This window comes from Pezoporus occidentalis, unplaced genomic scaffold (assembly GCF_034315485.1).
Source record: "Pezoporus occidentalis ecotype Australia unplaced genomic scaffold, CSIRO_AGI_Poc_V1 ctg68, whole genome shotgun sequence".
Classification (NCBI taxonomy): domain Eukaryota; kingdom Metazoa; phylum Chordata; class Aves; order Psittaciformes; family Psittacidae; genus Pezoporus; species Pezoporus occidentalis.
Window position 1 is genome coordinate 4847793 of NW_026916030.1, and position 12612 is coordinate 4860404.

The 12612-nt window shown below is 45.0% G+C and overlaps 1 protein-coding gene across 10 annotated transcripts in view; it reads right to left on the reverse strand.

Annotated features, from left to right (window-relative positions):
- PRRC2B (proline rich coiled-coil 2B) overlaps positions 1-12612 on the reverse strand; it is a 48417-nt gene that overhangs the window by 4865 nt on the left and 30940 nt on the right. For 5 of the 10 annotated variants that reach the window (XM_062641140.1, XM_062641142.1, XM_062641137.1 and 2 more), the window contains exons 17-31: positions 11935-12134; positions 11302-11447; positions 10794-10935; positions 10116-10198; positions 9265-9456; positions 8931-9125; positions 8409-8495; positions 7389-7493; positions 6587-6779; positions 5221-5318; positions 4517-4644; positions 3446-3686; positions 1807-1983; positions 1054-1145; positions 376-496 (exon numbers count right to left, since the gene is read on the reverse strand). In XM_062641140.1, coding sequence (XP_062497124.1) covers positions 376-496; positions 1054-1145; positions 1807-1983; positions 3446-3686; positions 4517-4644; positions 5221-5318; positions 6587-6779; positions 7389-7493; positions 8409-8495; positions 8931-9125; positions 9265-9456; positions 10116-10198; positions 10794-10935; positions 11302-11447; positions 11935-12134 — 2200 coding nt within the window. The other 5 variants (XM_062641144.1, XM_062641141.1, XM_062641143.1 and 2 more) reach the window with 5 other exon arrangements.

The following is a 12612-nucleotide window of genomic DNA, read 5'->3' on the forward strand; positions in this document are numbered from 1 at the left end:
TGACCATCATTCACGCAAGACATTTGTTCCAAAATCCAGGTATTTCTTCTCTTCCAGCACACTGCTGTCCTAAAACACCCCACATAAGGATCTTGAAGTGTTTCACATGCCTCGCAATACAAATAACCCACAAAAACTCAACAACAAACAACAGAGACGCTGTAAAACAGGTAATCCTCTAATCTCCCCTGACTTTCAAATCACACAAACATTACTCTTGGACTCATTATAACGCCTACCCACTCACTCCCCCTTCAGGCAAAGTAAGAGCTCCCAAATTACACCAGCCTTTCTGACACCCTTAAAAGTCCAAGGCGTAAGCATGACAGTGTGTAAGAGCAGACACTGTTGGGTCAAAGTACTGATGTACGCTACCTGCTGCACATAGTGTCCTTGCACAGAGCCCATACTAACTGCTGTTCCAGATGGCTTCCCACTTGGGCTGGCAGAGCTAGGCCTGGAAATCGAAGAGTCGACAATATTCATGGAGTAAATTCTACAATGGAATGAGAACCTTATTCATGTGTGAAAGAAAAAACAGACAGCAGAAAGCAGCAATTGACAGGGAATGAGCCTGTGCTGTGCGCATCAGTGAGCTCCCCAGCCCAAAAGACAACACATGGATTGGTTAGGAGAAAAAAGGCTCAATGACGTGAAGGTCTGGTATGTCTAGACATGAGCACCACTCATCTTGAGAGCACCATGCTGGAAATTAAAAAGCCTACTCAATGAGCCTCAAATTTTCCACCTTAGCAAGGAACACAAAAGCACACACCAGTTCTAAGTTGTCTTTAAGACTCAGTTAACAAGTAAGTTCATGCACGTCCCACAGGCATAAAGGGCCAAGACAGATACACACTGGTCCACACCCAAAACTGAAAGCCATGATCATGCATTTTGATACACGTATTTGGACTATAGCGAGCACATTCTACATGTGAAAACCCAAGTGTATCTTGTACAGGGATGATGCATGCACCATGTCACTGAATGGGGAGCACTACTTCTTCCCCATTCAGACTACAGAGAGTTTAAGTTCCATACACGCGTTACCTGTACGTATGTGGTGATGGTACAGACCCTCCAGAGGACATACTCTGTTTACCATCAGAGAAATGAAACCCTTTCATTTCCATCTGGGAGGACTACAAAGGAAAATGAGCAAGAGTATCATCTTTGCATCCACAAATCACTTACTACTTCAGATAAACACTTAAGGCACATCTTTGCCCTTCTACCCATTGTGCCCATTAAAAGAAGAAACATTTTTCAGGCGAAGAGAGTGAGGCTTGATAAGTGACATAATCTGCTTGTATTAAAGCAACAAGCCAGCAGCACAAGAAAACACAGGACCTGTGCTTTCTCTCCCCTATAATAGACAAACTTATGATATGAATCCATCAAAGCAGACATGACATGAATATACCTACTCAAATGGACAAGCTTCACAACAGTGTGAAATATCTGGGCAGTATTCCAACTGTGTCTGGAGCTCACCACCCCTCAAGCACTCTGGGGAAACCTGTGTAAACATGTAATAAAACTGGAGACTCCAAACTGGATCAAAGCAGGATGTGGCTCCCTGGAAACAGAATGATGACCAGCAGCAAAACCTGACAAACTGCTGGCCTGCTCTTTGGAGATGAGGGCAAAAGGGTTCCTTCATTTGAACACCAATCCTTGGCTTTGTTATTTAAGGATCCAAATAAGCCAGTCTCCCCTTTAACAACCAGTATCAAGGAGTGAGACTTCAATGCAGGACAGGTTAACCAATGCCAAGGTGAGCACGCAGGAGTTAATCCTTACCTCCCTGCTGGTAGCAAGAACAGAAGGCTGGGATCCAGGAGGGAGGATTCTTCGGGGAGCTCCTACAGGCAGGTTTTGCCCCTGAGGAAGCTGGATGGACTGTGGTAGAATCAGGGGCTGCTGGCCAGAGCCATAGCGGGGCAGAGGAAGCTGAGAGCCAGGCACAGGCATCGTTAGCTGAGTGATAAGGACATGTAGTTAACTTCATGGTGTTAACAGGCTGCTGTTTGAGACTGTCTCCTAATACCCTGAACACACAGCATTACTAAAAGGAAGCTCACAAACCATGCAGTCTGGCACAGAATGCATGCAAATCAACATAACAGAGGGACTTCCACATTGAAATGCATGTTCTGGCAGTGCTGCCAACACCCTCTCAGCTGGGCTTTTAACACGGCACTGATTTAACAGGACTGCACTCAGACACAGGGCTTTCCTCCTTGCCTAAAGCCTTCTCCCAGTTTTTCAGTCTTCCTCATGGTCACTGCATGGGGTTATTTTCTCTTGGTATGATGGCAGCATCAGGCAGTTCAGTGTTCAGTGTTTTATTTGCAGTTTTGATGCCCAGACCAGGAAGTCTGCTACACTTTCAAGCCAAAGCATTTCAAGGACTGAACCTCTACAGAAAGTGATAGCAACCTCAGCTCTGTGTTCTGCACTGAGCTTCAAACTGGTGATGGTAATAATTAAGAGAAATCTTGAAACATATAGCTCAGGACTCGTGTTCCCTCTAATTCATCTGGCAGTCCTCACAAATGCTGGAATTGGGAGGTTCTATGACAACACTTTGTAATAAATAAAAACCAACTAATAAATAATCTAAGGCTGGCAAGAGACCAAGCTGCTAGCTTATGACAGACAAAGCATTTCTTCAGGTATTTACTTTGCCAGTATACTCTGCATCTTCCTCAGCTAAATTACTTTCAGGATTAACTCTATGTCAGTTACAACACAAAAATCCCTCTTTAAACAGAACAAATAAACCTTAACACGTTGCACAAAATAAATGAGTTTAATAAAAGTATCAAACTTCTCCAGAGAATCAAACATGTGTCCACAAGTACAGCTATGCTCACAGGAGGATTCAATGTCTTTATCTGAACCACGCTTTACAAAAGCTTTCTCACACAGTGAAATTCTTGTTAAGATGCTGCCAAACAGATCAGCAGAAGTTGTAAATAAGACCTGCATAAGAAATGAATTGAGAAGATAGATGAACATTTAATAAAAGGTTTTAGTTACCCTGGAAGCAGAGTTAAATCTGGAGGCGGTTGGGATTTGGCTCTCAGAAGGAGGTACTTTTAGTACAACCACTGCTTTATGGCTTCCTACGCATGAAGCACTGCAAGGTTTGATCTGCATTAAACGTCTATATCGAGGGCGAGGACTTCAGAGTTAGAAAATGACATCTCAGCAGGGACAGACAATTAGCAAGCATCTCATTAAATAAGGTGCTGCATGTTTGAAACAATGGCTCACAGAACAAAGTCTCTCGGGGAAACCTTTTGCCTCTTTACAAAGAGCTTAGTTCACACAAACACATAACTCAGCACAAATAGTAGGTTCAACCCAGCCTCAGAAACAAGTGGCTGTGAAAAAGCCTGTACACGGGGAGTGGCTCATGAGCCCTGCTCCTAACCTGCGTAAGCTGAGAGTCCATCATCTGGGAGGCTCCCATGCCAGCCGCCTGGTTTATCTGGCCTTCATAAACCAGTGTCTGGCTTCCATTCATGGGCTGGTAGGGGGACCCAGACTGGGTTTTCACCACCTCTAAGGGCTGCATGCCTGGGAAGGCGGAATACGGAGGCTTCAGAGCTGTGCCTCCTGTCAGGACCATGGTGCTGGGTTGAGACAGACTGGGGTGCATATACACCTGAGACCTGGAGAAGAAAAACATGCTCAAGTCATTACATAGAAAACCTTTGGAGACTGTACACACACACCTCCTGCCAAACTGTATCTGGCCTGCAATCAGTTCTCAGATTCTCCTAAACTGACAGCTTAGAAATAAGCTGTGATGCCACCTTCCATTTTAGTAACAGGGTGGTTTTTCTTTTTTTACTTCCACTTTTAAGCCCTTACAACCATGTCCTCTTGCTGCAGAAATAGTCAACAGAATGACAAAGTTTATGTTTTGATATCCTGCACAATAAGCTCTGGATTAGTAGTTAAGAGAGGATTCAGGTTACTGGAAGTCTACAGCAGTTTTATAAAGCAAGAAAGAATCAGAAGTTAAAGATTCAAACAGCTCTAGCAATTTTTAGTCCAAAGTGCAGGCATTTATTCTGTTCTTGTCAGTTTGTACCTAAGGAACAGAGTAATTTCATTTCATTATCCTGGTACTCAGATCTGATTAAACCCTTTGTCTTGTAAAGCAAATACAGTAAGCTGTAAGCTCTGTGTTCTTCAGTAGTTAAGCCTGTTTGCTAGCCCACAAAACTCCTCTTTCTGCATCTTTTCCAAGATTTGCCTCCTGCTTTAAGAGGGTAGGCAGTACAACTGAGTAACTTTCCAAGGACAGTCTTTCCTAATGTCCTGCAAAGCAACATATGCCCCAATACTCTTGCTCTCCACCCCAACAGTGTTACTAGGAGCACATCAACAAAGGGGGAAGAGAAGATGAGCACAGAGTATCTATCTGATCAATGTGCATCGGCATCAGGAACAGATGAAATCAAACCACGAGGAAATAAAAACTGGAAGCAGTTACCTGAAGGGCTGAATGGAACTGTACATCTCCTGGGACTGGGAAACCGGCAGACCACCCCTCAGCCCAAGCTGAGCTTGGGCCTGTAAGGATGTGTGGAGGGAAATGGGAATCTGTTGAGCAGCAGCAGCCTGCAGAAGAGATTAAGATGATTGAGAGGTGCAAGAGGAGCCAGAAACTCTCCCAGGCTGTTAAAAAATCCATCAGTTTCCTCCACGAACCAATCTGCCATGACATTGCACCTTTACCCAGCCCCTGCATCATTCCACAGCCCAGCAGCACACTGGCAGGAGCACCCAAGAGGGAAGACTGATGGCTGCAAGAGGCATTTGATGGACACATACAGGGACCAACGTGCTTCCCACACAGAATACACACTGACAATCCCAGTTCTCGTTTACAAAGGCTAGTGAAATTGCTCATAAGTACTGACTGGCTGTGGAATTTACTTTACTTCACACAGGCACCTCAGCATCTGCTTCAGTTAAACACAACCAAAAGGCACTGGTACAAAAGCAGAAAACCCCTCAATTCCCTCTCTTCAGTGTCATTAACCTGTGATATCCCCTGGGAAGCAGCATCCAAGGAATATTAAAGGAGCCACATCTAAGCTCTTCTGGGCTACCAGAGATAAATGACTCCTAGTTTTCTTAAACGCCACCCTGAAGACTCCTTGAGAAACCACTACCTGGTTGTTTCTGCCTCACCTGTTGGTAGCTTTGCTGCTGAGGTATCGTCTGAGGGACCAGGCGGGGCTGACTTGCAAACACATGGCCATCCAGATACAGCGGTGGAATATGGTTACCTAAACATCAGAAGGCTGGGTGTAAATTCAAGGTACAGATACAGACACAGTGCACTGCAGAGACCTGCAGGTCGAGATTATTTCCTACCCCTCAGCAACCAGCTCAGCAAGTCAACACAAACATAGTGCCCATTCCAGAGAGCCTATAGAGCTCATAAATCCACGTACCAAAGCCAGCAGCCTGCTTACAGTAGTTCTCTTGCTGTGAATTAATCATACCTTTCTGGAAGAGGCTAAATGTAAACCCAGGTTTCCCACCTCCACAAAAGAGTCAGAAACAGTAACAGTCCAGGAACTGGTGAACTGTACTCCAAACTCTTCCTAAATGCCAGAAGCCTGCTCTGCAATCATCTCATCTTTGCAGCTACAAGGCACAGAAAGAGCAAATATGGCGTTGAGACCTTCACACAAGAGATCTAAAAGCCATATTCACCCCAAAGGTGGCACTGGTTAGAAAGTGCTGTGCCACTCTTGTGGTTCTGTATGGATCTGAACCACGGGATTTACAAGCAAAATGAGGGTGAGCAGGGAAGGAAATCACCTGACTTGGAACAATCTGTTTTCCAAGCAGAAGCTAGTAACAGACTTACTAGAGTGGTCCACTCGCTATCACTTCTGTTCAGCATATTCCCCTCTGTTCTTGAACAGAGGAATGAAAAGGATAGTGCACGCATGAGAGGTCTGTTGGGACCCAGAAGTCAAAGAAACAAAGTACATTTCCTTTTTCTAGATGCTCTCCCTTATTACACACAGTACGTAACACAACCGAGCCCAAGCTTTGCTTCTAACTCAAAGACAGCAACACCTTCCCACCTCCCAGAGCTCTGCAAACTACAAGCAAGTTGTTATCACACACAAAGAGCAGAAGGTGCTCAGAACCTCTGCCTTAAATAGCAAAATGAGCAGAGGAATGAATGGTTGATATTGGGACTGTTGAAATCTTTCAGCCACATGTTTCTTCACTTCCCTCCTGTTCTATTGAACACACAGTGAAGGGTAAGCTAGACCTTGAGACACCAGACTTGCTCCTACACAGGGAATGTCATCCTTGTGCTAAATTTACACCAGTTACACTCAAGTGACATTCTTCGAAGTGGGGCAACTTCCCTCTTTTTGTCTTGACTGAATTGCTGTTAAGAATCTATTAAATACCAGTCAGTTAACTTTATACATAAGCTCTTCTCACCATGCCTCTCATCTACTAGAATCAGATGATTCCTAAATACCAACCAGACAATGCAAATACTGCTGCCACAGTTTGCAGGTACCTGGAATAGATGCAGAAGGTGCTACAGATGCCACAGGCATAGGAGGCATGGAAACTCCACCGAAAGAGCTGTAGCTGACACCGTTGGAAGCTCCAACACTGGAAGGAGGCTGGATGCCTGAGCCTGCGCCTCCCGGGGAGTTCTGTTCTGGTAAACTAGGAGAGTTTTCCCAAGCTTTACGAGCAGACTCCATCTACGGAAATGAAGGACAATAACTACAGACAGTTCAAACGGGGAGGACAATACTGAAGCCATGAGTTCCTCATCTATGACCTGTTGGCTCAAATTCAGTCTAGATGTAGTGGAAAGCTGGCAGGTCTCAGGTCATGGGGTTTCACAGCAATTTCCAATGGGCAAGCATCCTTCACAAACACTCAACCCCTACTTGGTATCTGCTGAGCTTTCTGGGTTTAGTGGTGTTTCTTGTCTAGTTTGGATTTTTTCTGTTGATGCTGTTTGGGTTTGGGCTTTTTTGGGATGGGGTTGTTTGTTTTGTTTGGGTTTTGTTTCTTTTTTTTTTTTTTCCTTCTTTAGACCATCAGGCACCTAGGATACCTGACCAACCATCTTCCCCAGCTACTGAAACAGCAGGAAAGCTCTGTTGCACTTTTCTACAAGTGCCAAGGACTTCAGCATCCAGGACTGTTGCTGTAGTCAGCATATGCACACTTTTACTGGAGCTAATTAAAGATTTAGCAGTACCTAATAAAACACTCTGGGAAAGATCTCTCCATCCTACATAACCTGGCCATGGAAACATGGTATCCACACCCAGGACAACCACACATGCCAGCTTGCTTACCTTAAGAGTGAGATCTGCAGTGGGGAAGGACATTGGGTTGAGGCCAATGCAACGCTGAAGGTGATGATCTCTTCGCAGAATGGGAATGGACTGCGTTAACCCTGCCTGAGGGGAGATGGGTCAATGGTGAGTACTTTATAACTCTCATGAGAAAGTCATAAGCTACCAGCTAGCAACTCTAGTACACCTCAAAGGATTTAATCCTCAGCGGTACTGCAGGAGTTAAGTACCACATTCGACTGTGATCCATTCTGCTGTTGGAATAAATGAAGCTTTGGTTATGTGCAGTGACGCCCTCTCTGTCAAGTTACACTAGTTTCTACTTAAGCATCAATCGGACTCAGTAACTTCATTTTGCACGAGTTCCTCCACCTGTCCCGTATTTGGAATCCACCTAAATTTTGGACAAAACCTCTTTGTGAAAGAGCACTTCTGAAAAAACACCCTTTTAGACAAATCTCCAAAATCAAAGAGATAACAAACTTGAAGACATTTCAAAGAAGCTTTGCGAGTTTCTCATACTGCCGAGCACAGCTGAGCTACAAGCTGGGCTTTCAGTGTGCTCACTCTTTCATATATAACAATGAGATACCCAGGTGTCTGGAATAAGCTGGGAAACATCCAAAAGAGCCTAACCAAAGTTACACTTCTCTGCCTTGCTGTGGCAGAATAGACCTTCCGAGGATGCTGGCAATTCGGAGCTAAAAACACCACTATCTGTACAACTTCCATTACCAACGCTCTTGTGTCTCAGGGGAGGAAGCTGGTGACCTCAGACATACCTATTGCTTTACACAAGTCACAGTGATAATGGGGTTGCTCTCTATACCCCTTTTGAGTGAGCAATGCTCCTCTTACCAATGTACCTCGAGGGCACAGATTTCCATTATGGGTTTTAGTCACATGTGCAGCCTAAGCATTAAGTGGGAAATCAACTGCAAAGATATATACTTGCTCTCTTTGGAGCGAGGTTTAACCAAGGAGTATCTCCAATGAATCAGTGCCAAAAGAAATACTTACATTACTGGCCAAGGCATCCTGCAATTTGGTGACAGGGTTAGCTGCAGTGCCAGAGGCAGAACCAGGTGGCAAGCTGAAATCAGAATCCTGAAAGAGCAAAACATACAAAATTCAAATCCAGGTTCAAGGGCCACCCATCTGCTTCTCATGGTTAATGACTCTAGCCTGAATCACGACACTAGACACTAAAGACTGCTCTCCAGTAAGACTTGCTGGAAGAGAACAAGACGACATTTCTCAGCACTGAGCAGCAGGCAACCCCCAGAGGCACACAAAGGCTTAGATGACCGTAATTTTGTCCCTCACCTCTGTTACCACCCCAGCTGGTCCTTGGGACAGTATTTCCAAGTGGATATTACATGTTTGCCGAGACATCTTGAGTACCTGGTTTGTGTCAGTAATGAAATCTAAGGCAAATCTACAGCTGGAAGCTTCCTCCAAATCATCCTTCTGCCCCAAACCACCTTTCCTATTTCAACAAGCTCAAATCACCAAGAAGATGCAATTAAATTCAATCCTCACTTTAGGATTTACTCCAAATTCAATGGGTGGCACAGGAAGTACAGAATCCACGTGAATTTCTACCCCGTTAACAGGGGGAATATTGCCTTCCAGCCGTTCCGTTCCCTCCGAACCCTTTCTGTTTTTCAGGGAGCGTTCGTTGCCGATTGGTCCAGGCTTGTGTTCCTTGTTCTGTCCTGAGCCTTGATCTGAATCCTTAACAGGAAAGCAAAGAGGCTGAGACACAAAGACTGAATAAGCCAATCTCAAGCCTTAAAAATGCTATCAAGAACAACACAACCACTTCACAGGGTCTCCCACTATGAGCTCTGGCTTGGCTGCAAATCCAGATTACCTTTTTATCAGATTGCTTCTGCGCTTGCTCCTTCTGGCAGTCAGGCTTTGCGTCCACCAGGCCAGCCCCATTCATCTCCTCTGGTTTGAGGGTGCCATATGGAGAACTGCGCTGAGAGGAGGTAGCGGAGGATTCCCGAGACTCCGCGCTCAAGTCAATGCCACTATCCCCCTGGCTGCCTTTAAAACCCTGCTATGCAAAGCACGAAATGTGTTAAAGCCCCAGACTCCAACCCAGCTCCACAAAGGAGGGAAAAAAAAACAATCCCAGAAAACAGCAAGACCACGTCCCTTTTCAAATCGCATTCTCAGTTAACTGCAAAGGATTTGGGGATCCCTTGGCTGCTGCTTCAGCTCTAAGCAACCCTGAGACAGGGTAAACCAATGCACCAAATGGACTGTGGCTTTAGAATAAGCAAGAAGTGATGAACACAAACTAGGCTGAGATTGCCAAGCTCATTTCACTTGTGACCCAAACCAGATTTGAACTCTGGTCTCCAGAGGTGAAGAATTAAGGAACCTCCTCCACCCTCCCTACAGTAAGGCTACAGCTACACACTGCTCACGGGCAGAGGCACGCAGACATGATCTACAGGACTCCACCACACTCTGCGTCCAGCTAGGAGCATAACCTACCAGATGGTTACTCTAGATTTACACCCGCACAGAACACCTCTACGTCAAGATTTGAGCAGCATCAAGCTCAAATCAGAACCGCAAAGGGACAGTTTAAAATTGCAAAAGCAGAGCTGAGACTTGCTAAGCACAGATGGAGCAATGAGAAGCATAAGCCACCTATGTTAACTTTACACACAAAATACCTGAATGGCACATCAGGTGCCACTTACTTACCTCTGTGGTGCTAGATTCAGTACCATTAAAGGTATTTACAGGTTTGTTCCAGGAATCACTGCCAGGAGACTGAACAGAAAGCGCTGGAAGAAAACAAGAGGGCAGGGTTCAGCTGTTTGTAACACAACTATGAGCACACCTGGTACACTGTGCATGCTACACTATGAATGTTCCACTTCTAGACACGAGATACTCTCCCCACCTCAGAAAGCCAGTGTTGCCTGACCAGCTGAGATGTGAAGGGGCACAAAGAATACAGGGTATGGAGAACAAGGAGACTTCTTAGGGAACACGGAAACAGTAAAGGAAGAAAGGGCAGAGACAGAAACAAGGAAGGCAACAGCTGTTCAGTGTTACAGAATGAGAAAACAGAGGAAGACAAAATAAGAAAATGGGTGAAGCAGATGCAGCCCAACAAGCTAGAAAATGCTATGTAATAGGTTCTTAATGTTACATGATGACTCAAGAAATAGACTAGGAGACTGACATGGTCAACAACAGGAGGTGGACGGCTGAACAGCACAGTATGAACAGATGCTACTCTAGATGTCTGCTAGCTCCCCTCCCACTCCCACTAGCATCATTCTCTTAAGCACAGACACCCTGTCCTTCCTGTACATACCAAAGGATTACTCAGCTTTCTGAACACTTCAGAAGTACTCCATTTCCTAAACTTACCTGGGCTGTTGCTCTCCCAGATCTCTGTGCCCAGGCTGTTTCCAGACACTGCTACATCACCTTGCTCCAAGCACAAGCTGTTCTGCTTCTTGGCAAACCGAGGAGGAATGCGAGACTGAAGGACACGGGCCTTAGCTGGTGCCTGAAACAGAAAAGACACAGCCTGCAAGACCTGTTCCTGCACTGAGCTAATACAGCTCGGTCCTCGCAAGTTCAAACCACGCATTTCTATATGCTGCAATAACAAAAGCCCCCAACTCATCTAATAGAACCATACAAAGTAATTCTGATATGCAAACCTCTTTCTTTTAAATGGACCCTGTGGCTACTGGGAGGTTCTCCCAGTATAACAAGGCAGTGAAAAAAGCTGCCTCCAGCAGCATGAGATTTTCTGGGGGAGAAGAGGTAGAGGAATGGGATACAAAGCAAAACACTTTGTGGGCCCTGTTCCTCCGACTGCAGTCCAACAACATATCAGGTTAAGCTTTTTCTGCCCCTCACTCCTCACCTGAGCAGCCTGTTCCTTTTTCCTTCGCTCTTCTTCCAGCAAGCGACGCTGCTTCTTAGTAAGAACCTCAATGAAGCCTTCACCTGCCATAGAACCTACTTCATTCTCTTCTGCTGTGTTCGATACCCGACTATCAATGATGGTACCTGAACAAAGCACATACAGGGAAAAAACAGTGCATTTGTATATGCAGATAAAGCTTTAAAACTGCAATAACAAAGAGTGCATTTCAAACAGAATCCATGCTACAGGTAAGCAAGTTCAGCCAGCAGCACTGCAGAGCTCAAGTTCCCCACTCTGGATGCTCTCTTAATTTCCTTCACACTATATAAAGTATTTTGGGCTTGCAATTTAGCATCTTGGATAGAAATACAGAAATATTATCCCTAAAACCTGCTTTTCTATAGAATAAACATTAAAGAGACTGTTAGATCGGGCTGAAAAGTTTGGGTTTAAAATTGAAAGCCATCTTTTGTCTTTCATGTTTTCCTTATTTAGATACACTGGAATTTTCTTGTTAGTGTAAATAAATGGAAAAAAACTAGCCTGATACTTAAAATGACACTGGATGGAATGAGTCTGTCTTGAAGTTGTGTTATCCCTTTAAAGAAACAAATCAGTAGAGACACTCACTTCCATAACTCAGTTCAAACTGTGACAAGGCCTCTCCCTTCTCACTTGCTCTTTGTGCAGTGGATTTGGGCTCCTTCTCTGCCTTTTTACCTGGCCCCTCAGCACACTCTGAGTTGGCATGGGAGGCCCTATCCAAGCTGTAAATGGAGTGGCTGCTCCCACCACTGGTGTTGCCAAGGCCCCCTCCTTCTTCTGGAGACCTATAAGGAAAGAAGGGAAAGGAATTAGATTTGTCCCTACAAGACGAGTAAATGTACCAAGAGGAAAACACATGGGCTGTATTTTCTTTACCAGTTTTCTAATCACACCTCATCCTTTCTCAGCCTTTGGCCAACTGAAGCAGATGTTAAAATTCTGAGCATGCAGCCCATTACAAAGATGTTACTGGAGATGTGGGATAGAAGGAGAATACCTGTAGCCATGAGTCAAACTTGCTGCCCCTGCAACAAAGCTAAATACCCTCACTTGTCTCTATGAGGAGGGCCCTGTGTCTTCCCTCCTATGACACTGCTCTAGCAGCTCCCCTTTGCAATTAATGCATCCTTCTTGGTAAGGATCAATGTGAGGGAAAGGGAGATGGGGAGAAGCTGATGACACTGAAAGAGAAAAAAAAAAACCCGTAGTTTTCCTATTTCTCCCAGGCTTTTTTGTGCCCATCTGACCACCATCTACACATCA